This window comes from Rhipicephalus microplus, chromosome 3 (assembly GCF_043290135.1).
Source record: "Rhipicephalus microplus isolate Deutch F79 chromosome 3, USDA_Rmic, whole genome shotgun sequence".
NCBI classification, from domain to species: Eukaryota; Metazoa; Arthropoda; class Arachnida; order Ixodida; family Ixodidae; genus Rhipicephalus; species Rhipicephalus microplus.
In genome coordinates, this window is record NC_134702.1 from 32,806,334 (window position 1) to 32,832,578 (window position 26,245).

A 26,245-nucleotide genomic window follows, 5' to 3' on the forward strand; every position below is an offset into this window, starting at 1 on the left:
CTGTGTAGAGCATAGAGAGTGTATGTGAAGCGATTTTTATCGGCGGCTTGCACGGGTGATTTCATACAAAAAAAAAAAAAAGGTGCGCATGTCGTCCCGCTTGAGGCTGGGTACTCACCTTCCCATATCTGAGCAACTGGGGGAACAAACAAAGAAAGTTACGTCATTAAACATTCTTTGAGCATTCTCCATACATTTCACTGAGGTAAGAACTTGAGCACTAAAAAAATTCGACCAACCACGGACAAGTCTCCAAAAATCAGAAAGACCGGACACCGGCCGAAACGTCGAATGTTTTTTTTTCTTTTGAACGTGAGCCTGCACTTCTTATGACTTATTATTCACTGGTCCCCCCAAAAATAACTTATGAATGCATACTTATATACACACAGCAATATAAAGAGAGAGAGAAAGAAAGGGAAGGTAAGACGGGCGGGCTGATTATCACATGTTTCATGCAAGATGACAAGATCAAAGGTCAGGCAATAGCGCAGACTACTTACTGCTGTATGTTCAGAGGTATATTTTCCTCCAGAGCTGCCGCAGGGCCGTACAAGTGGGCGTAGTGGTCCCTGCAGTATGCACATTCCAGATAAACGTCCGTTCGACTGGCCAGCCGCTTATTTCAAACGGAATTGACAACTTCTCAAAAGGTGAGCAGTCAGACCTATATACGTAATGAATAACCCATAAAGGCAGCCATAGAACCAAGCAACCCCTCAGGCGTAATTTATATAAAATCCAACGCATAAGTCAGGATGAAGATCCATATTACTCAGTTTACTGTAACTAATTTCTATTCTTCCCTTGCTTTTCTAAAACCATTATCTTTCTTTCCCTCCCGTCTTATTAGGGAGTTTTAGAATAGCGCACCGCGAGCCCTTGCGGTGCGGTGCGCTATTCAACGTGCGGTCGCTGCTACTGCGCATGCGTCGTAACGCGAGTCTGCGTTCGCGGACCGCACGCAAAAAAAAAAAAAAAAAATCGAAATTGCGTGTGGTGATGGCGGCGGCCCGCATGTGGCCCGCAAGCGCTGGTTTCGAGGCTACGGTGTCGCTGCGATCGTGCGTTGCGGATCGCAGTAGGGCAAACGCTATTCTAAAACTCATATGGCGCTAGCTACGCCCGCAGCGCTTGCAAACGGTATTCTGAAACTCCATTTTTTGAAGAGTATCTCGCCGCGGCGGTGTAACGGTTACGGTACTCAGCTGCTGATTCGAAGGTTGCGGGTTCGATTTCGGCCGCGGTGATCGCATATCGACGAAGGCTTTACGTTAGAAGCCCGTGTATTGTGCGATGTTAGTGCGAATAAAAGGACACACCAGATAGTCGAAATTTCCAGAGTGCTCCACTAAGACATGCCTCATAATTGTATCGTGGTTTCGCAAAGTAGATGTTACGCTAACACTCTTTGTATAACGTGGCTCTTTTACCTTTTGCTGACGAGCATATATATGATTTTTTTAGAATAATCATGGCCGGAGTAATAAGATGCGAAGTCTTTCTATAAACAGTTCGTTCTTTATGCGTTAGGTTCTGTGTGACGAAAAAAAAAAATCTATACGATTATGAGAAGCATGGCGTAGTGGAGGGCACCGAAAATTTCCACCATTAGTGGAAGGCACCGAAAATTTTCACCATCTTGTTTTCTTTAACGTGTGCTGACATCACACGCCACACGGGCCTGCAGCATTTTGCCTCCCTTGGAATCCGACCGCCGCAGCGGGGATCGAACCCACCACCTTGTAGCCAGCAAACGAGCACTAATAAAGGGTTCTCTTGACTGTGTTTGCTCGCGTCTCAAAAAAAAAAGTCAATCAGTGTCGTCACAAACGCTAAGTACAAGTCAACTTTTTTTTATCCTTTGCAAAACCATACTTTGCCTTGCAGATCACAAACGCTAAGTACAAGTCAACTTTTTTTTATCCTTTGCAAAACCATACTTTGCCTTGCAGATCTTCAATTAAAGAGAGCATCTTTAAGTTATAGCAATGAAAAAAATGGCCCCGTATCTGCACGTTAATCTGCAAATGTCGTCGAAAGACGATAGTCTTGCGTGTGGAGAGAGTGAACGAAACGTTTATTCGATGTTCTGCGCAAGAAAATCGGTGAATGGTATTCTGGAGGCACTGCGTTAGAGTGCCTCGAGCGTGCAGCGGAGGCGAACGAGCGCACCACGTCACGTCACACGTGAGACATGAGCGCTATCTGGCAGTTATCTTGTAACACAAAACGCGCAAATCTGAGACGGGTTTGCGCACCCATCTCGGAGGTGATAAGGTGTAGAACGCAAGCCGACGGGTAGGTGCCACCACACGTCATCTTAGCAAAGCGTTGGAAACACTTCCCTTTTCGTGCAAGCGTTGCATGGTCAGCGCAGCGTGATAAACGCTACGGTCCTTAGAATTACTTATGTATGCCTTTTCTAGTAAAAGACGCAAATGCAGAATATATACGTGTTGTTATGGTGCCTCAGATATGCGCGATAATTGCTTTCTAATTGACAATCGCACAAGTATGAACGCTGAATCTTTGAGTAACATTGGTGGGCACTGCGGATAGGGTCGGCCGTTCGAGATAGCCACTGGTGCCGTTTAAAGTGCCCGGCACCGTTAAGGGTGGACAAACAGAGAAATGAACAGACAGACAGATCAAAATTTTTGCGCCAAAAGTCCCCAAGAAGGACTATCGTCTTTAAAAACGTCCAGAAGAGAACAACGCCGCGGCCGATGTTCGGGAAGAGCACTTGTTTTCGTCCCGGCCTTTCATTACCATTCTTTGTTTTCTCTCATCTTCGGCGGAAGCTGGATAAGTACTCTTGACGAAACGTGGACTCCAGTGAAGTTCACTGTTCGAAGATATCGCATCACTTCACGACTACATCGTGCCCTGAACATCTATCACCTTATATCACCTTTGTGACAATATGAAGAAAGGCCGGATCTAAACTTACGCTAGAACCACCTTGGTGTAGACCCTCGTCAGACTGTCCTGAGCCGACTTGTGCTGAAGTAGTGGCTTGAGGTACTTCTCGTCGATCTGCTCCATCACTTGCTGCGTTTACAAAGAAAAGAAAAGAAGCAAGTTCACATAAAACAATGTCGAAAAACTTCATAAGTTCTTGTCTAGTTAGGAAAATGGGTGCAAAGGAAAGTTGGCGGGTAGGGGGCCTCAAGTACAAGTTTTAGTTTCTTCTTTAAACAGTGCAGCTGTTCAACGGTACATTCGAGTGGTCGTTTGCGAGCCACGTGTAGTACATCGAGAGTAATGGGACGCACTAGCTTCCAAAAGAGAGTCGATCAACGACTGCCATAGAGAGAGTCGGCTGCCTCGCTAAAGGGCGTACAACACGTGTCACTGTCGCGTGTATAAAATAAGAGTCAAAGAACTTCTTTTTTTTTTCAGAATGTAAAGATCAAGGAATAGAGCAATCGAACAGGCTAGATATAAAAAGAGGGAAAGTGAGAAAGAAATACAAAGAAAGAGAGCAACAAAGAAGAGACAAAACAGACAAAAAAGAGGAAAACGAAGAGAAATTCGGAAGGCCGCCCAGCTCCACTGTTGGTTCCAGCCTCGCGTCGCTAGTGCTATAGCTGCACTAACTTTTTTTTTTCCTTCTTTCTTTGCAACCATCACATCGCGGAATGCCGCCTTCTAATATTTGTTTCTTTTCTCAATAACGGGAATGGGACCTGCGTTTAAGTGCTTGACACAACTACAGTTCATTGTTACAAGCAACAATAATGGTCATGGGTTCGCATCCAAGCAATAATGAAACTTGTCAACGTGAAATGACAAGTCAATATCAGATCGCCACATCGGAAAGAGCTTACCGCCGACAGGCCCACTATCGAGATAGCATCAGCTATCTTAAAAAAAAATGGTGCCAACAATTACGCATGCGACCGATGCAAGTTCGAGGGCTGCATTTGTTTAAAGGTGCCGCCGCTTCTACTTTTTTTCTCGTACGAAGCCCCCCATCCCCCTCTCCCGCCCCTTCTATCTGAAACTCGTAAGCTATCTATAAAGGCTTTGCATAAAAAGTATAGGCACGTGGGCGAACGTGGCAGCGTATTTTATCGAGTGAATACGTGAACGCTATAAAGAACTGCATTCGCCTGGCGCCTAATTAATGCAAACTGTGCAGCACATAAGGTGAAAGCAACTTATCCTAGCTTTCAACATGAGTACTACTTATGGAATCTAGAATGTTGCATAAGTTTTCGGGAACAAAAAAGAAATAGCTGTCTAAGATCGTTCGCGACGTCGACATGGTTTAGCTAAAGCTAGGAAGTTTAAACCCAGGCCTCGTTAGAAGTAAAAACCTTCCCACGTGTCGCGATCTTCAGACGTCGCTGCGACTCTCTCAACACTAATGGCAACAGCTTGTCTTCTTAAAAAAACAAAAAAACAACAAGTTAATCAACAAAACGAAACAAACTAAATAGGGATCAATAAATCGACTAGTATACGTTCTTTCCACGAAGAAAAATCATCACGCAGCAGTATGAATATTCAAAAGGGGCTTCAGTAAAGAAAGCAGAAAAAACAAACGAAGATGTATTAGGAAAAAATCACACACGTAGGACAACGCTTCAGGCGCGAATGTGCATTATCTCGCGAATTTCGGGGGCTGGCCACGTGGGAAGCTAGCATAAATTATCGGAAAGAGCCTCCGGCGCATCATCCATACGCCCCATGTTTTGCGCTGATAGAAACTAATTGAAATACGTCGTAAGTTTGATGGTTTCACTAATCTAAATTCACATTATTTGTACCCGTTTGTGTAAACCAAAAAAAAGAAAGGTTTGTGTTTCCTGACTTGTAAAATATTCACGGAAATGTTTATCGTGCAATTAACGTATTGACATCCACCACGCGTAAGCTCTTTTCTTCTCTCCCCACTTCCCATTTTATTCTGCAGCCATCATCATCATCATCATCATAATCATCATCATAATCATCATCATTTATTTTTTCTTAAGGGCCCCTGACGAGGTATTACATAGGGGGGGGGGGGTCGAACAAGGATACACAAAGGCAATTCCAGACCAAGAACATAAAGTAGGTTAAAATTCAAGAATTGGAATTAAAGGGCAATAATAAAAACAGAACTCGTTATACAACTAATAGCACGATTAAGAAAAAATTGAGAGAAAGGCAACTGGCTACACAGAAATTACGACGGTGCGGTTGTAAAATGAGTTTCGAGTAAAGTTTTAAACTTAACAGCATTTCGTTCGTTGGCTATTGCATTGGGAAGCCGATTCCAATCCTCAATTGTTAACGGGTGGAAAGATTTGTTAAAAGCGTTGGTTGAACCTTTTAAATCTTGGACACTCAAGAATTTCGGACACATAACGGTATTCCTGCGCCCTGGGCACAAAATTATTGACGGCTAATTACCAGACCCAGGACATCAGCACTAATTCGCGGTGACCCAAATTAAACTGACCCCTCCTCCAGCTTCTCTCTTTCTGCTCACCTTCACGAATCAATTGCTATGTTTCGAACGTAACGTTAATTTATCGACTTTACCGACACGCATCACAGGGAAGCGTCACCGGCACTACGTCATCGCACGCGTGTTTTTCGACGTAATGCAGGCGTATTTATTGTCATTTACGTTATTCTTAAGATGCGACACATCGATCTCGACGCAATAATGACGCGTCGAATAATTATGGTAGTAGTAACACACTAGAAAAATAAAAAAATAAAAAAATCAATCTAGTTATTTCGGCGGACGTCAGTGTTACGTGCCATAATAAGAAAACAAAATAAGTATGATTCTTTCAAGTTTTCGAGTCGGAAAAGAAAAGCAAGAGCTGAGCTTGCACAAACTAATTAACAAAATGGTGTTATCTGAACCATTACCTTGAGCGAAAAAAAAAGCGATCATTTGTTTTTGCGAACATGTGGTATATACGGTCTTTTCGTCTCCGTAGCATTCAGCTCTAAAAGGCTGCGCTTACCTTCCAGTAATTTCCACCTCGATGACCGGTGATTTCCTCGATGCCTAGCATGATGTTGTCCACCAACTGCACGAGCACATGAAAGTGAGCGAAAGTTTATGTTTTAGAGAAATGAAGAGCGGCCACAATTAGTAGCAACAGCCGGGAGAATGTGACTGCAAACAAGGAATCAGTGTCATTACTACCGGTTTTTGGCTTGCAGATGAAGAAGTAATGCAGACGCTCGCAAGGAACAGGTGTGGGCAACAAAAGCGTGCGCAATGTGCTGGCTCACGAAAAGTTTGAAGTTGATGAACTATAAGGCTCACAGGTAACGCAAGGCTGGCACGCCTAACTTGCGAGATCAGCTATATTAGCGCGTACCACTCACCCACGAACATACATTGACCCTTCACTTCCTCCTTAGAAACAAGGTCTGCCCATGACGTTGTTATAAGCTACTACGCTACGTACTTACACAGATGACTGGCTTTCCATTCTTCAAGTCTGTCGTGACGTCAATGCAATCGTTCTTCATCAAAAGAAACGAAGTACCACAACAGTCATACTTTAAGACTAGTTATCTTTCGACCCATACGGCACCACGGTGCGTATAGGTCGAATACCTCGACGTATATAGGTGCGTATACCTCGACGGTGAATGAGCTAAGGTTGTATAGAAGCACTAAAATTCTTGTAAAAATGCAGAAAAAACTGCAGTCTTCTACCCAAGTTTTTTCCCGAGACAAGAATAAAAAGAGGAAAGAAGAGAGAGAGAAAACAGTATCACCTGATCACCTCTAAGTTTTTTTAACATCGATTCTTGCTTCTTTGCTCATGCAAAACACAAGAATTGCCCAAATAACCACTCGGTATAGTTATAAAAAAATGAAAAAAAGGGGGCGAAATCCGACTCACCTTGCTGTTAATCTCTCTGATAAGCTTGTCGCCGTCAGTCTGCTGTAGCCGTATCTTGAGCAGGTTAACCAATGGCTTGACGGAGGCGCCCTGTATACCATGTGTAGACAAACTATACGTCACGTAATACTAACGATCCACTCAGCAGAAAGCCAATTGAGCACATACATAAAATCTCGCCACCGAAAGACTTCTGCCAGGCTGTTATGGTATGGCCCATGGCAGAGCGCCACTGGTGCGTTAATCAACACAAAAACGCTGCTGACGTTCTTGCGGGCCACGGGTGTTAATGAAACTTTGTAAAGAGGTTAATGTAAGTGTGCGCGTGAGAAAAAGCATAAGTGCTGTTATCTGTTTATCAGTGTATCATATATTTAATCGCCACACAGAACCTAAAGTTGCATATCAGGAGAAGAACCAGGCGAACATGCGTATCATCATTAGCACCGTAACTACTGCACCCCTCCCCCTCTTGGAAGACTCCCGCTACACCCCCCATGACATTTCATTAAACCATTTCTATCTCTGTCTTTGACTATGGTACGGCTATTACGAAGTCTGTGAGACATAATTCAGAGAAAGTAATGTGCGTGACAATCGCTGACGAAAGCGTTTCGTCGCAATACTCTGAAATCAGTGACAAAAGAAACAAGCACACCAGTAAAGCACACATCTCAACCTGAATATCAGGGGGAGAGGGGCTGGGCTCCCGAGACCCCTCCCTCTTCCCCTTTTACTGGTTATGGGCCTGATTTAAGCACATGCTTAGCTAAACAGTGTTGTTATAGTCTTGTATAAGGGCTAATACTGGCGGAAGACATACGGATGTTCCAGCGCTCCCTTCAGTGCGCGGTGTGTTTTCTCTAGACACGCATTACACCCACCGACCCAAAAACCAAAGCACCAACAACATATTTATACTCTGGGACCCTCATCTCTATACAGGTGTTATGTAATCAATGCTTTATAACTAATAAAAACTGAAAAATATTTACCCAATCTGCAATTGAAATGTTCTTACGACCATGACGACCATGACGCGCAAACACGATGCGAAAAGCACGCACACGATGACAGAGGTTCGCGCGCGAGACTGGCGGAATCAATTGCCTTCTTTGCGAAGGCAACGGAAAGTATAGTTGGCAAGCGAAAATGATGGGCGGGTAACACGTTAGTAAGAATGAAAGAGAAAGCAGCACATCACGAAAGAAACTACGGCGTCAAAATGCAAGTACAGGAGAAGTGAACCGGACGACACAGACGCTTTTGCGCCGTCTAGTTCTATTATCTTAGAAAAGTTTGAGCTTTGGCTTGTTGGTGAGGCTTAATATATGCAGCAGTACACAAACGAAAACAAACAGATAAACGAGAAAGCCAGTCCAGTGTGCCGTTCTAGTACTGTGTGTTAACGCTATTTCTCACAATGAAGTTCTGTTGAATGACGAGAGTAGTTAGCAATGAGGCGTCTCTGTGTTTGCACGGCTCAGTTCGTTTCGCGATGTACCTTTACCGAGTCGCTCAGTTTCGTGTAGTTGTAAAAAAAAAAGAAAAAAAAAACATGAAAGGCTCAGAGCAATGCCCTAAACAGGAGTGTGCTATCGGGGAGTAAGCAAAATATTCATTTCCAGAAAGCTTGATCATTCATCAAAAAGAAGGAAGAGTGACAGCGTGGCAGTTCATGAAAATCACTAACGGAAGGGGAAATTTCATGAGAGTTAGCTCTTAAGGCTTTTCAAGAAAACATCTTGATTAGAAATGGTGCTTCTTCGTTTACTGCTAGCGTGCAGAAAGGAATTTACGGACGTTAATAAAAAGCCTCGCACTGAAAAATGCACTCAAAGGCGTTCAGGACATTTCTTTTCTTTTTTTGAACGAGTAGTGCGATAGTTGGGTATACTCATCTACTTTAATTTTCATGTAATATTCGCACATTCTCACGAAATCTCGTCGTAAAAAGCAACGCTGAAAAAAAGCATAGAAACGACCAAATATAACTCGCTCATAAATTCTGGCGAAGAAGTCATATACATTACGAACTCTTGGTGGTTCTCCTTACATGCTGCATTTTTTTCGGAGTATTTCGGAAATCACAGAATTAATACTATGGCTCACACGTCTCACGCCATAACTGATATGATGGCTCTCGTCCCAGCACGAATCAAAATGGTAGTTTTTATGCTGATAAAATTTTCAATACGCGTATTCTCGATTCAAATACTCGCTCAGTAGTTACAATGAAAAGTTAGCATCCTAATTCACACATAGTAACTGCAGCAAAGTAAGCTGTAACGGGTGAAGTCAAAACACACTTTAGATAGTTTGTCCCTTTTACTGAGTGAATACACTTTACGCTTTAGTGTGCGCCTGTTCTCAACAAAAATGAGTAAGCTCACCTCGTTTTTAAACCGAAGCGCGGGCCATCACAAAACCAATAACGCAATACGCTGATTTGTGACGTAAAGAGTGCTTCTCCGTTGACAACGCATCAAATGGCGAAGCATGCTTTACAGGGACGAAGTACAAAGAAGCGTAGTTGTTTTATTGTTTATTGCTGTATTATATGCACAGTCTCGACTGATTTTTGCTGACGCCACCGCCACCGTCATTCACGTATATATATATATATATATATATGCTATTCAATATATATATATATATATATATATATATATTATATATATATATATAATATATATAGTGAATATATATATATATATATATATATATATATATATATATATATATATATATATATATATATATATATATATATATATATATATAATATATAGTGAATATATATATATATATATATATATATATATATATATATATATATATATATATATATATATATATATATATATATATAGTGAATATATATATATATATATATATATATATATATATATATATATATATATATATATACAAGGATAAGGATGCGCTAGCTTTCCCTTTCCACAGAGCGAACATCGCCTTTACTGCCGGGGTCGCCTGCGCGCTAATCTTGCGAGTAAACAGGGGGGGGGGGGGGGGGGGGAGCGTTTATAGTTGCCGCGGCAACGATCAGCGCGCGGCTCTTGCCACAACAGCCGGGAGCTTCTACGGGCTGCGCTCTCAACACGAAAGAACCGTGCCAAGGTGCCAATCGTGTACCTGGAACGACCGTCCACATATAGAGGCGCTCTACAAATAACAAACTGCCACCAGGGGCGACACACGACACATAGAGCCCTTAGTACTAGCATGCGCTGCCAACAGGAGGCGCTTCTCATCAACGCCGTCACTACGCACTAGCCTTGCCGCGTTCATTTACTGTGGCCGCGCCGCAGAAAACTTCGTTAATTAGCAAGCGCATGTTTACTACAATTAATATTGCACTTCAAAATCTTAACCTTGCTTCGTGAAACATTCGAATATGTTGCTATCGCATTCATCGCTTCGCCCTTTTGGCGGAACTCTTGGCTTTTTTGGTGTATCTGAAAGTCGGGTGTTTTACTACGTGTAACACGCCTCATTTTCGCCAAGCTTTTTTTTACTTGTGTGTTTATACAAATTTTTACTAATTTGAATATTGAATAGCATATAAGCACCCTTTGGACCTTGATCATGGTTGGAAGCGTTAGGATCCTTGCCAAGTTACGCGTGATTACTGGCTCATGCAAGAAGTAGCGCAGGCGAAGTCACAAATACGCTCTACTTTCTACTAGTGCGCTTGCGAATAGGGTCCCTAATTTCACCCGCAACGTGTCACCTCAGTTTTACTGCCTTCATCTTAGGCATTGAGGTTATCCCTCCATTGTCCGTGCAAACCGATTCATTCATTCATTCATTCATTCATTCATTCATTCATTCATTCATTCATTCATTCATTCGCTCATTCATTCATGCGTTCGTTTGTTGGTTCGTTCGTTAATTAATTAATTCACAAAGCGCTTTACCTAGCGTACAAGCTAGGCGCATATCAATTACACGTCATGGTAGGTGTGACATACGTCATGATGCAGAGAACATAAGAATGATTAATGTCGTCATGTTGAAGACTGGAGGACCAGACACGGAAACAATATAGAAGTCAATACACCACAAACGCTGGGTGATCGACTAACCAGCGTCTGCGATGTCCTGACTTCAAAGTTGTTTCCGTATTAGCCCGCCTGTTTCTTGACATGACTATGCATCAACTAGGTCAACTCTGTTACTCTGTGAGAATCGTATTCACTACTCACGAGGAAATGTGTAAAAAATGAATGATGGGAAAAAACACGAACCATTTGAATCTGCTCGATCATATTCAAGTGCTGTTATTATATGTTACGCAAGGCCTATGTTCAGGTTATTTAAAGAAGTACAGAACACGACGATCAATCATGTCAGTGCTACAGAATAGTTAGCAGATCGTTCGCCAAGTATGGAACGATTACAAACGTTCCTTAACATTCATTAAAAGTTTGCTTAATCGATCTACTAAACAGCAAACATAATTCACGGGAGGGCAAAAAGGAAGAAAAAATGTTCTCAGAGAATTAACGATTTCATATTAACTGAACACACACACACACACACACACACACACACACACACACACACACACACACACACACACACACACACACACACCCACACCCACACCCACACACACACACACACACACACACACACACACACACACACACACACACACATGTTGTGAATGACAAAAAGAAAGCAAGCTTACTAGTTTGGACGATTCAATGCGTTAATATCGTCTACAATATATCAAGTTTTACACGCGAGAGGGGAAAAAAAGGTGCAGTTAGCACACTTCAAGTTTGCGCATGGAAAATGAAGGCGAACATTCGTCGTTCGATGTGCGAGAACCAAATCTATAATTAAGTCTTGTCGCCACTAAGAGGGAACAAGTGAGCTTGTTTCCTTTGTCGCGGTGGTGCCGTCACATCTCTTGAAAGCTATTTGTGGAGTTCGTTTATTTATTCAATCAAACGTCAGTACCTCGGGAGAAACAAGAAGTGACCATAAAGAAAAGAACGAAGAAAAATGGATGTGCTTCTTAACGCACATTTTAATATCCTAATGTTCTCAGCAGGCTTTCTTCGACGTGTCTTATAAGCAGAAAGTTATAATTAAAAACGTGCATAGCACGCCATTCCCGCTACATAGTATTGTGTGCCCAAGGCGTACGGCACAAAAAAAAAAAAAAAACAAACCGCGAAGACAGCGTGCAATCAATGAACTGCAGGATAATGTGGCACACCGAAGACTTGGCTAGTAATATGTCGCAAAAAGTAAGTCAATTTCTCGCCTGTCACAAAAACGACGCGAATGGAACGGGTAGTGAAACATCTTATCACGTAAAACCAATAAACTTGACACATAATTACAGATTTCATACACCCGGAACGTGCGATAAAACATTGTTTTGAAATACTTGAAAGCACTGTTCCCATGCCCGAAGCGGCTGTAAGATTGCTAAGGTTAAAAGAAAGTCATCTTCGAGACGGCTCTCTTTAATGTTGCTTTTTGCTCCAAGCGTACACTTTCTTAAAAGTAATTTTTTATCCATAGAAAAGAATTTTGGAATAAGAGAATTCTTTAAAGAAGATAATACGTAGAAGTAAAACTTCGTAGAATTCTAAGGCCAGTTTTCACAGAATTGAAAAAAAAAAAAACGAATGAAATCTTGACACTGACTTTAATCTACCCGGGCACGTTAGAAAAAAAAAAGACTTTTCTTCTGCGCGCCACCACAGTTTGGATCAAAGTCTATGAAACCAGATTAACTAACAATCAATCCGTAACTAATAAAAGCCATTACTTGTTCACTAGTTTTCCGGCGGCGGTGTCGCTCAATGCGCTGGGACTGCGCTTGGTCAATGGACGGCGACGAAATTGTGGAAACAAAATATTTCCCGCGAACAAAGCAAGAGAGCTCCTTTCACATTCACAAAGCCGGCTTTGTTTGATAAAACGAAATTAGCCAAGATCAAGGCGCGTACGCTTTTTTTCGTTTCTGTTGTCGTCTTATTCACGAAATCAAAAAGTTCGACGAAGACTCGTCTGTTCGGGAATAATCATCGTCAAAAGGTGAAAGAGAGGCGCCTACCAAAGAACACTTAAAAAAAAAAAGTACAGCAACCTCGATTGTGAACAGGGCCCTGGTACGGGAGCCGTCTATTATTATTTTAAAGTGTTCATTGGTCGGCGTCTCTCTTTTACCTTATAATTCTATCTCTTCATCTCTGATGCTGGGCGTTGCGGTAGCTTTCTTTGCTTCTCTTTTGCACGTTTATTCACAGAATACAACTAAGGATACCTATAGGGGGTTACAACCGACACTCCCTGATTACAACCTAAGAAAAACACAGGTTACGCCCAGAGTTATCGCAGCCCCCAATCAAATAGAATCTGCAAGATTGATCTATCTAATGCTTCTCATTTTCGTGACGTAAAAAATACGCGCGCTTAACATGACTTATTTTTCCATGTAAAGCATATATGTTTCTGTTGCTGTTTCTCGGTTGGAAAGTTGAACGTCCTGGAAAACTTTGTTCACAAAGTGGTTGGGAAGGTAAGGGGGTTGTAACTCTATCTCTCTCCGTAAAAATTGTGCGCTGGGATAATTTGTCCGTGCCACTCTATATAGTACGCACGAATCAGCAGAGGCGAGGCACGCGCGCTGTACTTGCGACGTTGGCGTTGACATCAAGATTTCGTTGCTGTCGCCACTCACCTGTATGAAGACGGTGAAGAGGACGATGACGAGGGTGGTGGTGACGAACACCTCGTAGTTGTGGAACTTGCACGCGCTCAGCATGATCACCAGCGAGAAGGCCACGGCTCCGCGCAGTCCGCCGTACGCCTACGTCATCGCAAGAAAGACGCGAGCAGGCAACGTACTCTGGTAAAAAAAAAAGTCTGAATCTCGCGCAGGCTCGACGACAAGATACCCGCAATCCCAAATCGTGGTAGCTCATAGCTGATTGATTGATTGATTGATTTAAGGGGTTTAACGTCCCGAAACCACCATTTGACTATGAGAGACGCCGTAGTGGAGGACTCCGGAAATTTTGACCACCTGGGGTTCTTTAACCTGCACCCAAATCTGAGTACACGGGCCTACAAAATTGCCGCCTCCATCGGAAATGCAGCCACCACAGCCGAAATTTGATCCCGCGACCTGCGGGTCAGCAGCCGAGTATTTTAGCCACTAGACCACCGTGGCGGGGCGCGGTAGCTCATAGCAGTCTGACCCGTTTCGCGTCCAAGGTCGAGGTCACGGGTTCGATTCCCCGACCACAGCGGCTTGTGGGGGCGAAATGGAGGAGCGCCATGCAGTCGTAGGTAGGTTTAGGTACAGTGGTTACTTAATGTGCTCAAAAGATATAAGCAGTCCAGCACTGCTGCGTGCCTCACAATCATATACTGTAGTTTTGACACGCGAAACCCCCCAAAAATTAGTAATGAATACCCCAACCCACAAAAAATCCGACATGTAAAGAAGCAGAAGAAAACATAAGGTGAGCTATTTATAGTATAAAATCGAAATGTAGTAATTGAGAGATAAAAATAAACAAAATAAACTGACCACAAAAAAAGAAAAAAAAAGGCATTGCCAGTCTGGCCGGAACCCACAACTGCCGTACAAAGCGTCTAACCACTGCATTTGATTTGTAGATTACAATTAACGCTTCCTATGCTTCCCGTTTCTTCATTATCTGCTGGCTCTATGTGATTCCTTCTTAAAAAAACAAGTCCTTTTATTCGTTCCGCGTATTTTATTCGTATATACGCCCAGGTCCAACTCCCTCGAAGACTTTTATTGAAGAAGTTTAATAAGCCCAGTTGAAGCAAGCGATTGATACCAGACTGACGGAAGCTCGTACGCTCGAGAGGCGTCATGATAAACTGGAAAGGAAAAGACGCCGACCACAAAAGAATAAAAAAAAAACGTTTCCGCTCCTTTGACAGTAGCCTCGTGCACAGTGTAATCCAGGTCGTGCGATTCAACAACGCACGCTGAATCACACGTTATTGATTACATTCTGAGAGAGCCGAGACGTCATCTTTCGTCATCTTTCACGATCTATGTCCGGTAACTTTTAATTTGTTCGCAGTAAGAGGAGATGTAGAACGATAATCTCAAAAGACAGAAATAAATCCCGGAAAAACATTACCATTTCGAGGTCAAGAGCCCCCAGTTTGAGAAATGGCCTAACAGGAAGACAGTATTTAAAAAAAATTCATAGCTTGATGTTCTGCGTTCTAATACCACGATATGGTTGTAAGGCACGCCTAAATATAAGAGGCAACTGATACGTTTTAACCCTATGGCTTTATTTAACGTGCGCCTAAGTGCAAGTACTGTACAGGTGTTTTTGCATTCCGCCAGAACAGGTGTCCGGCCCCCGGGCAGCTTCCGAACCGGTGCCCTATAGTGCTCAACAGCGTAACAACGTAGCGGATGTGACGCAGCATAAAAATCACGTGCAGACAAGCATTCATTCACCCAACAACAACAAAATAACATACGTGCATGCAGCAATGAGACTCGTTAATCTTTCTCTAGCAAAACAAACAAAAGAATAGTCCTTTTCTAGAAAACAAAAACAAACGAGGTCCGCAATGTCTACCTAAATAGCCCATTCACTGGTCAGTGCCATACACGTGTGGGGAGGTGCTTTTCTTTTGCTGTAATGGCACAGTTCTTTCTTTTTAGTTCTTTTTTTCTTTGCTACACGCCGCACACCACAATAGTCGGCATTGGATATTCAGAGCAACAGGGTAAACGACCTAATGGCGGTCACATTAACAATGGACACAAACACCTCGCATGACGTATTTGTCCATGCCGCCGCCGCCAACGCGAAAACACCGAAACCGTAGTTATTCGTGTTTATAATAATAATAATAATAATAATAATAATAATAATAATAATAATAATAATAATAATAATAATAATAATAATAATAATAATAATAATAATAATAATAATAATAATAATAATAATAATAATAATAATAATAATAATAATAATAATATATAAAGTTAGTATTGTTAATAAATGCTTTACAGGATCATAATGAAACAAACGCAAAAATACACACACTCAGAAAAGACACAGACAAGCTCTAAAGGAGATGTCGGCAATTTTGTAGCGCCGGCTACACTTTTTCACAGATATCGTACGGGTAAATCGCAGCAACAACAAAAAAAAACTACATAAAGAGTGCAGCTAGGTCGAGTTCAAGTCCATTCACGTAACAACACGAAAAAAAAAAACAGTCTCATAACAGAACACTATCGTTCGAATAAAATGCGATCCCACGAGCACTGTATAGGGTGTAAATAACACCACACAACAACCTTAATTAAAACCAGTAGATAATGAAGCCAAGTAAGGTATATGGGACGTTAATTGTACTACTTTAAGTCTACTCTAATGGCTGTGATACAGATGTGATAAAGGTAAGACGAACGAAAAGATGACTATCCGGTGTCAGGGACCGAACCTGCAACTTGTGAATGTTCATTAAGCTGGTGTCAAAAAGAAAAAGAAAAACGAGCCTTCGGAAATTTTTTTCCTTCACACACGACATTCGATCATATAACTGCATTGGAACTGGAAAAGCCCAGTCGTAGAGACACAATGAGTTCGCACATGATTCAACGCCTAACGCGATACGTTCCGGTTAAATTATATGCATAAAATCAGCCTAAAATGTTTTTTTCTCCCTACTTGGAACTTGTTGGTTGTTTGTTGCAAATGCCATGCTCAGTAAAAAGAATAGAGAAAAACAGCTTGAACGGCTAGGCTGAAAAGTACCGAAGCTTGACGATCAACTATTTCAATTCATATAAATTGATTTGACTGATTGATATGTGGGGTTTAACGTCCCAAAACCACCATATGATTATGAGAGACGCCGTAGTGCAGGGCTCCAGAAATTTCGACCACCTGGGGTTCTTTAACGTGCACCCAAATCTGAGCACATGGGCCAACAACATTTCCGACTCCATCCGAAATGCAGCCACCACAGCCGGGATTTGAACACACGACCTGCGGGTCAGCAGCCGAGTACCTTAGCTACTATACCACCGCGGCGGCGCTTCATATAAATTGAACAAAACTAATGGATAAAAAGAGTAAACATGATATCCCGTTTCCCAATGCAGCTGCTTCATCTATTAGGTCAGGAAAAAATGTATGAAAAAAAATCGTGTCCAATTTTATCTTTGACATAAGGCCCCGGCCACTCGCTCGGCTCTAAAGGAATACACAAAGAAGAAACAAACTCGCAAGTAATTAGAAGCGACTAACGTATTAAGGATCGAGCCTCATTATTCAACAATAGGAATAATTAGGACAACGGAAGATCAGGAAACAAAAAAAAAAGAACGTTCGAACTGCCTGGAGTGAAATGCTGTGCGCTTAAAGATTTCTAGCAAGTTTCAAAATCCGCACGAAAACAACGAAAGCCGCTTTTAAGAAAATCCCTCGCAGAAGCGAATAAGGGGAAACAAGCGGGTAAGTTCATCTCCCGATTGATCTTTCATCCCAAGTTTTAAACGTCTTCACGGCGAAGTAAAGTGGACGGAGCATACAATGGCTCTCATTTAAGCTGGGAAAAGTGAATTTTCAAGTTTCGCAGACGGAGGCAAAATTAGCTCAGTTAAGCAGCAAAGTGCAAAGTTTTTTTTTTCTGCGAATACTCTAGCCCAGTCACGGAAAACAGCGATTACTAAAACTAAACTGCTCCGATGCGGGTTCGGAGGCGTCGTCAAAAATCAAGTTTATACGACGTTTGTTAGGAAGACTTTTAAAAGATCCGTCAATCCCCTCAGCAATTATTGCTAATGCGATTTCTTTCACGTGGTTATTCTGCTAGGCATGTAGCCAGAAGAAAATTATTTAGCTGCATGTCTTTAACCAGCAACTCAACTGTAGTAAGTGTACCCAAACAGTAAACTGAATGCCGAAAAATGGTCATATATGCCACTGTATACATTCCCAGCAAAACTTAAAGATGATGCGAAGCACCAAAAAAAAAAATAAAAGCAAGAAATAAAAGCAGAGAGATATTAGAAACTAAGACACAAGTAAAAACAAACTTCGCAGTTGTGGTTATCGTAACCAAAACACGAAAGAGCCTAGCAAACGAAGTCAAGCACGCCTCAAAGTAGAACACGTGTGTGTTTTACAACAGCCACGGCGTCGGTTAAGAAACGCACAGCGGGAGACGTACACACACACAAGATCAAAAAAAAAAATTGCCCGCAGCTTCCCTCGGGGGAACACTGAGGAGGATGCGGACCATATAATTGGTTAACGGGGTGTTAAAGTGCGACTTACTTGGGTCGATGGCTAAATTGGTTAACGTGGTTGTGAAATGGGGTGTTAAATTGCGACTTACTTGGGTCGATGGCTAAATTGGTTAACGTGGTTGTAGGAGGGGGTGTTAAATGAGTGAACACGTACACACGTATGCGAAAGGGCGGCGCTGGTCGAAAGGACGTCGATCATTGTGTTTGTGGATTCGTTGGAATTCATTTCACCGCGACCTTGGACGTCGACGCGCCGTACAAACGAACCGACGAGCGGCAACTGAGCGAGCGAGCGCCGACCTTGAGTATATATACAGCACGACGGCGCATGCACTGTCAGCTGTTGAATGTTCTCGAAGCGCGACGCCACATGCGCGTCCACTGGAGAATCAGGAGAATTGTAGATGTCGAACGCGGTGTGTAGAGGAGGAAGGGTGCACAGATGGTGGAGGAGTGAAGCGCGCGCGGTGTGTAGAGGAGGAAGGGATGCACAGATGGTGGAAGAGTGGGCGACGGCGCGACGGCGCATGCGCGCGCGTCAGCTGTCGAATGTTCGAGAAGCGGTGCGGACGGCGCGGACGGCGCACTACAAGGCGCGAGTATAAGATGCTCCGCATCTAAAACAAACAAAACAGCCAGCTCGCCTTTGCGAACACTGCGAAACAACAAGCCTCGTGGCCTTCCCTTGATAACGCTATCGCGTGTTAACATTTCGCAAGTCTTTCAGATATGCTGTATCACCACTCTCCATCAATCACTCTTTGTTAAGCTTGGAGGTGGCAGCTATACTTTACCGCGTCGCGTCCATATACCGCTCTTTTACACAGGTGTACAGAGAAGCCTTCGCTTGAGGTGCGCGTCAATGGAAAACGTCATCGGGAGCGTTTCTGGGAACGCGATGCATACGGTTGTCGGTACGTCGTTCGGCACGTACACCGCTTGTCTTCTATAATCACACACAGGCGGTTGTTCATCGGAAAAACAGAGAAGCTTGACTACAGCGTCTATAAACTTATATTTCTACACACTGTAGCTTGACCACCAAGACTGGACAACTGCATTCTATGCGAACGAAAGCAATGGCCTCCTTTCTTCTTCTTCTTCTCTCTCTCTCTCCCTCTCTTTTGAAATTTTGTCTATTACTACTGCACGTGCATTCGGTGACCGTAGTCGTCTTCTTCCTCTCGTTGTCTTCTATGAGTTTCAGCAGCTTCCGGTCCACAACAATAGTACTTTTTGTTTTCATTTTTAGTGGACCAGTGGTGGACAGTGGGACTTAAAAAGGGAGAAAAAGGTGTCTGCTATATATGTATGTTTTAGTAACTTTGTTTCGCAATTCAAAGAGCATTTCTGTACATGCTTTAATTTGCTTATGCTAAAGTGTCCGCTGCTGGGTAATGGGAGGCGGGGCCGGTCGAGCTACATGTACGAAGCTTTTTTTTCTCACCTTCCAGACTGTTTTTTTGTGCTTTGTGTGGCAGAAAACCAAACTTCAGACTTCAAGAATTGCGGCGCTGTTGGTAAGACATTAGGTAACAGGGAAATAATACACTAGTACGAGAAATCAAGACACTACAGCTGCACTAACTTTCAACAAAATGGTTTACTGCAATCGAAGTGCATATAAGAAGAGAGAAAAAACTCCTCTGCGCATGACGTCTGAATGTAGCGAGTGAGTGTCACCACTGTATATATTGGCGCTTCGGTTGCAATAAAGCATTGTGTTGAAAGTTAGCGCCCGTATCGTATCCTCGCTTCTCATCTTTCTGCTTTAAAACGCTAAGTATTACCAGAAGAGATTTAGCCAAGTTCTGCGGCACGCACCCGCAAAATGAACCACGTGATCGGCGTTACGCCAACAGCAGACACGTAGGACTCAGCTCAGAACAGTTTGACTATTAAATAAAAAAAAAGCGTTCGGTCTGTTACGCACCACTATACCGCTGGCATATAACCCAGTGGTTACACTAACCATTACACATCTCGCAGGACGATGTCGCGGAAACACGCATCGTGAGTGACGTTTCTGCTTGTTCGAAATGCTTAACGTATGCTATATAAACAAGATTTAACAGCAATAGTCTAGCTGACGATCGCGAGGCAAACGGGATCAGTACACTCACCATTATGAATTGTTCCTCGAGGTTGATCTTCTTCACACGGCCGAGCATATTTACGAAATATGTAAGGCCAAACACGGCTGAAATGAGGAAACGAAACAACGTGACCACAAACGGCAAATAGCTTTACGGTATAGTTACGCAATGGTCGACTTTCTGAATTCACTTTCGCCACTATGAGGCTGTGTAACGGGAAGTAAGCAGTTCATAACGATATGATGTTCGCCTGATCTCGCTATGTGGGACCATCGCGGCCTGCAAGACACATAACGAGGGGTGGAGTATGTGCACATAGTGGCACATACACGTATAGGATTATGGCATGTGTTAAGTGTGTTTATTACATAACTCATTAGGGCTCATAGCAGGTATAGGCCGATGGTAGTCTTACGTGAGTAAACGCCATATGTTTCGCCCAAGCTATGCGCATCTTTCGAGAACTAATTGCTCTTGTAATGTACATCTAGGCCTCATAACAAGCTTATGTGATAATTTTAAATGCTATCGTACTTTAATATCAGCTCCTGTTTATAAGAATTTTCGCCGAGAGGAGGAGAGGTGCAGGAGGAGGACAGAAATGCACCAAGGTCAAGCAGACGCGCGTCCGTCTTGCTATTCTTAGCTTGGAGAAGAGGATCAAGAAATGAAAAAAAAGAGAGAGCATACTAAAAAGCAGCGCGATATTAAACAACACTGCGTAGTTTTATATAAAAAAAAAGTTTGGTTAGTTCGTGTGCTGGTAACTTGATATTATATACGTCTGATATTCATCTGAGATTCATATAATACACCTGAAATTTGGATCTCAGACGTATCACGTCCCGCTGTATATTATTAAACAATGTCTGGTTTATCACTAAAGACAGTATTAGTCGGGTCATGGCACCAATGCTGAATCCTTGCTAGTACCGGACATACAATGTTCAGTATCTCTTGTGCAGACTGAGCATACGGTGACTCGAGCTCAGCAATGAATATGCGAAGCGACTCCTGCAACAATCACTGAAGCAATTACCCAGAAGATCAGATTGTTCAGTTAAACTCTAAGGCTGCTCCAAAAGGCACAATTGCAACATTTAAAATGCACACTTATTAACACGCCAGCAAAAAAAAAAACAGTAAAATAAGACCAGAGGGGCTGCACTCACTGAGGAACCTGTAGACGAGGCACAGCGCCGCCGACCACACGACGAAGCCGGTGTTCCAGACGTGACGCTTGTTCACCAGCACGATGCCCAGGAAGATGAAGATGACCGTGTCGGACACGGCGCTGCAACGGAGACCACAAAGGACCAGTATATCATCATCATCATCATCATACTATTACTACAATCGTCACTGTAAGTTATTATTGTTAAGTCGTAATACCCGCTGGCGTTTCTCAGGGAATATAAAGCACTCCGCCATCAAATATTCCCACCTGTCAATCTAATAATAATAATAATAATAATAATAATAATAATAATAATAATAATAATAATAATAATAATAATAATAATAATAATAATAATAATGCCTGGTGTTTTACGTCACAAAGCCAACATATAATTATGAGGTGCGGCGTAGCGGAGGGTTTCGAAAGTTTACACCATACGGTGTTCTTTAACGTGCACTGATACCCCACCGTACACGGGCCTCTAGAATTTTGCCTCCATCGAACCCGCGACCTTCAGGTCAGCAGCAGAGCACAGTAGCCGCAACACCAACGCCGCGACCACCTGTAAAACTAGCAAGTCAACGATAACTTCATGCACATTCCACTCGTAGGCCTATGCATGGCGTACGCCAGTGTCGAGTTACAGGGGCGCCTAAAATTGTGTAAATCCAAAACACCCCATTGCTTGAGCCATCACGTTTCAGTATCTTGCCCTACCCTCAGCTCTTGGAAAAGTTAAAGCATATTAGACGTCGAGGTCGCGCGAGATAGCGGTCTTTTAATAATATCCAGAGAGCCTGGTTTATATCACCTCGCTACTCGAAATGTGATCATCATATCTATATACCAGCCCTCACTCCAGGTGTGGGGTGATGACTGTGGTATATACAATCATCACACTTAGAATAGATTCACATTCCTTCAACACTGAGTATCGCTGTAGATAACGTTCCGACAAGTCTTCCCGTCTTTGTCGAGGCAGCAGCTTCGACAAGACCACTTGTTTACCTTGACTCCAGCGACACCCAAAGTCACACGAGGATCGTTCGACTCTTCAAGCTTCCAAAGAGACAAAGGGAGAGAATAAATTGGAATATGGGCAGGGAGGACAACCAGAATTGTAGCATCCGATTCGCTACCTTTGTATGTGTGTGTGTGGGGAGGGGGAAGCTTCGATCCTTAACTGAACTACTGTCCTATTTAAATTTGATGCAGAATTACGAGGCATGAAGAGGAAGAAGCTCCTATAGGCACCACGATGACAAAACACGCACGCGCAACGCCTTTTATACGTGTTCCGCAATTTGCCTTTCCCTTCACCTAGTGGCTCACGAAAAAAGAAAAGAAAGAAAAATGCTGGCGAGAGTTTTGGGCGCAAAAACGACCACGGCCTTCTGAAAGTACGTTTCATTTACAGGCCGGGACAACAAAAGATGACGTGCTCTCTGCGATCGTTTCAATGCTATACGAAACAAAAAATCAAATAAACAAAACTTTAAAGCAGCTGAAATTGCTTGCGACGGGAAAAAATGTTAAGTTCTTCTCCCCCCCCCCCAGCCTTTTTTTTTTATTACACGATCGATGCGTCCGCGCGCGTGAAATGGCACCGGTTATAGAGTTCTAATTACCAAATGTGTCGCCAACAAAGCCTGCTTTCTGTTGACATCAGTTCGAAAAAGAGACAGTTTTTTTTTTTTTCCGCAGTCGGAACCACAACGAAGCTGGATACTTTCAACGTGCAGTCTCAATCTCAATCTCATTTCCTCGATCCCGTTTCGACCACGAAGCGAATCGAACCAGAAGAATCGACACTGCTTCGCGAAAATTGCATTTCCGCGCCAGTAAACTGCGGCGTTAAGCCTTGGAACCGCCCTTTTCAACCACTTCATTTTCAGGCATATATACGTATTTGGAAGGCTCCAGCAAGAAAGCAAAATGTCGCTACAAAAAGTGTCATATAAATGAGTCAATTCGTCGCACACGCGAACGTGAAATCGCATCCCGAAATGGGTAAAAGATGGATCCCCATTCTGCCGGCATTTCGTTTTCTTTTTTTTTTTTCATTTTATAACAGTAGTGCATCCGTTATCAGGCGTAAGACAGCTGTGCGCGCGGGCGCATTTGGTGTCGCCATTCTCGCAGAACTTGAAGACGACAGAATGGGAACTAACAAACGAACGAAAGGCTTTGCGCAATGACTACGAAGAATGACCATTTCCGTCATGGAGGCTCATATCGTACGCCTGACAGTGAAAACCACCTGTGTATCAAAGAAAACAAACAAACAAACAAAACAAGACAAATATAATGTATACAGGGAGAAGAGAACAACACACACCATTTGTATAGGAAGAATAGTTCCCGTGACTGACAAAGTGGACTGACTTCCTCTTTCTTTCTTCTCTCTCTCTCTCTCTCTCTCTACACACACACACACACACACACACACACACACACACACATATATATATATATATATATATATATATATATATATATATATATATATATATAGCAATTCATTCATGAAAGGCGCTTTCATACGGGTGACACCGCTTACGAAACAATATTCGCATGGCAGTTTTCCTTGAAACACTTATGACACATTCGCTCCGAAAGCCCAACAAAGAAAATAAACACGGAAATATATAGATCTCTCTTATAGCAAAAACAGACTGATGCAACAGACACGTCCATATAAAAGACACAATATGGCAACTACCATGCACGTACAGAAAAAAAGAATTGATAAAGGATAAGTAAAAGAAATCATACACCAGCTTCACCACATTTCGCTCGTTCATAACCTCTTTAATCTAACGTAACCTAACCTTAAACCTACCTAAAGTTTTTTTTTTTTATCTGAAGGCTGACTTCCTTTTCACGCGCGGCTTGAAAAATACGCGAGGCAACAATTTCGTTCCCCAAAAAGTGTGAATTCATTCCACTTCTGTCATGTTTTTCTGATTACGTATTCATAACTCTATAGTACGCAAAGACGAGGTACGTTTACCTAAACAGAATCACGTTTATGTAACAGTCTCTAAATTACCGTAAAAGAAAAGCAGCCACACTTTCGAGACCTCGGATCTTTGAGCAAACTAACAAGTTAGGATCGAAGTAACCAGAACGCCGTTGAACTTGAAGTTCTTTTATTTCCTCTCAACATGCAGTGCCTCAATGAAGAAGTATTTACGAAAACATATGTATTCAACGAATTTTCGTCCGTCGTTTTGTTTACCAGTATCTTGTTTCCGCGTAGGGGAAGTAAATCAGGATGCAGGCACACCACCGCCTGAATATAGAACGTTACACGAAAGCTGGCTTCGGGTAACAGACGCTTTGATAACGCGTCATTTTTCGAAGCCTTGACCACAAGTGCGCGTTGCAGCTCGGGGTTTTCTGACGCGGCGCCGTGCCCTCACCCTGTTCAGAGACCACTTCCTTCACCCACTTCATCCCTACTTCAACCCTACTTCAACCCTACTTCATTCAACACTATAGCCGCATGCCCCAAGCTTCTCTATTTCGTCAGCATCCGCCAAGTGGAGATGGCTGATTTTTATTTCTCTATCTGCATGCTGTCTTCGTTCTCATGTGTGTACTGACTACTGTCTACTTTTGAATTCCACAAAGACACCACACCCCCACAGTTTATCTCGCCAGTGTAGCCAGTCTGCCGGGTTTGCACGAAAAGTATAATATATATATATATATATATATATATATATATATATATATATATATATATATATATATATATATTATATTTTAGGAATGAAGATCGATGGTCCGGTGTAATAGATGATTGAAGAGAAGGACGCACGTACGAAATGTGGATTTATTAACGTTTCGGCTGGTGGACCAGCCTTCGTTTCGTCTTCGAAACGTTAATAAATCCACATTTCGTACGTGCGTCCTTCTCTTCAATCATATATATATATATATATATATATATATATATATATATATATATACACACATATGGGATATGGCACAACGGGAGCGTTGTCAACAAGGATAAATATATTTATTTCCCAACAGTATAACTCATCCCCTGATGAAGGGAGGACCCCTCCCGATACTGTTGGGAAATAAATATATTTATCCTTGTTGACAACGCTCCCGTTGTGCCATATCCCATACCTTCACGAAGACTAACTGGCTCATTGAATTATTACTCCCACTATATATATATATATATATATATATATATATATATATATATATATATATATATATATATATATATATATATATATATATATATATATATATATATATGGCACGACGGGAGCGTTGTCAACAAGGGTAAATATATTTATTTCCCAACAGTTTCGGAAGGGGTCCTCCCTTCGTCAGGGAATGGGTTATACTAACATAGACGTTTAAACTTCGTTGCTGCCGCGTCCCTCTCACCTTGAAAGATGTTTGCGAGAGTGAGAGAGAACTAACGAAACAAACAAAAAAAAAACACTGTGAACGCTGAGCACGAAACCAGACTGTGCACATACAAATGTCTGTGTGAGGCCACATGCAGTTTTCATCCCGTGCTGGCGAGTTCTAGACGTGTGTCGGGCCACCCAAGATTGTCGCCGCGGTGACGGGAGGGGTCCGCGATGGCGTGCGTAAGGAAAGAGTTTCCCCTGAATGGGTAGGTCGGATCTTTACCTTTCATCTTTGCCCGTTTCGCCTACCTTTGCCCATCAAATGGTAGGCGAGCGTAAACACTTTGCATGTACACGGGAAGAAAAAATATATATACAAAAAA

General features: G+C 42.5%; 1 protein-coding gene across 6 annotated transcripts in view; it reads right to left on the bottom strand.

Moving 5' to 3' along the window:
• LOC119176890 (uncharacterized) overlaps positions 1–26,245 on the bottom strand; it is a 326,865-nt gene that overhangs the window by 37,849 nt on the left and 262,771 nt on the right. For 3 of the 6 annotated variants that reach the window (XM_075889211.1, XM_075889210.1, XM_075889208.1), the window contains exons 16-23: positions 21,467–21,588; positions 20,322–20,398; positions 13,606–13,734; positions 6,873–6,962; positions 5,976–6,041; positions 2,954–3,054; positions 504–572; positions 119–136 (exon numbers count right to left, since the gene is read on the bottom strand). In XM_075889211.1, coding sequence (XP_075745326.1) covers positions 119–136; positions 504–572; positions 2,954–3,054; positions 5,976–6,041; positions 6,873–6,962; positions 13,606–13,734; positions 20,322–20,398; positions 21,467–21,588 — 672 coding nt within the window. The remainder of the gene's footprint in view (positions 1–118; positions 137–503; positions 573–2,953; positions 3,055–5,975; positions 6,042–6,872; positions 6,963–13,605; positions 13,735–20,321; positions 20,399–21,466; positions 21,589–26,245) is intronic. The other 3 variants (XM_037428242.2, XM_037428235.2, XM_075889209.1) reach the window with 1 other exon arrangement.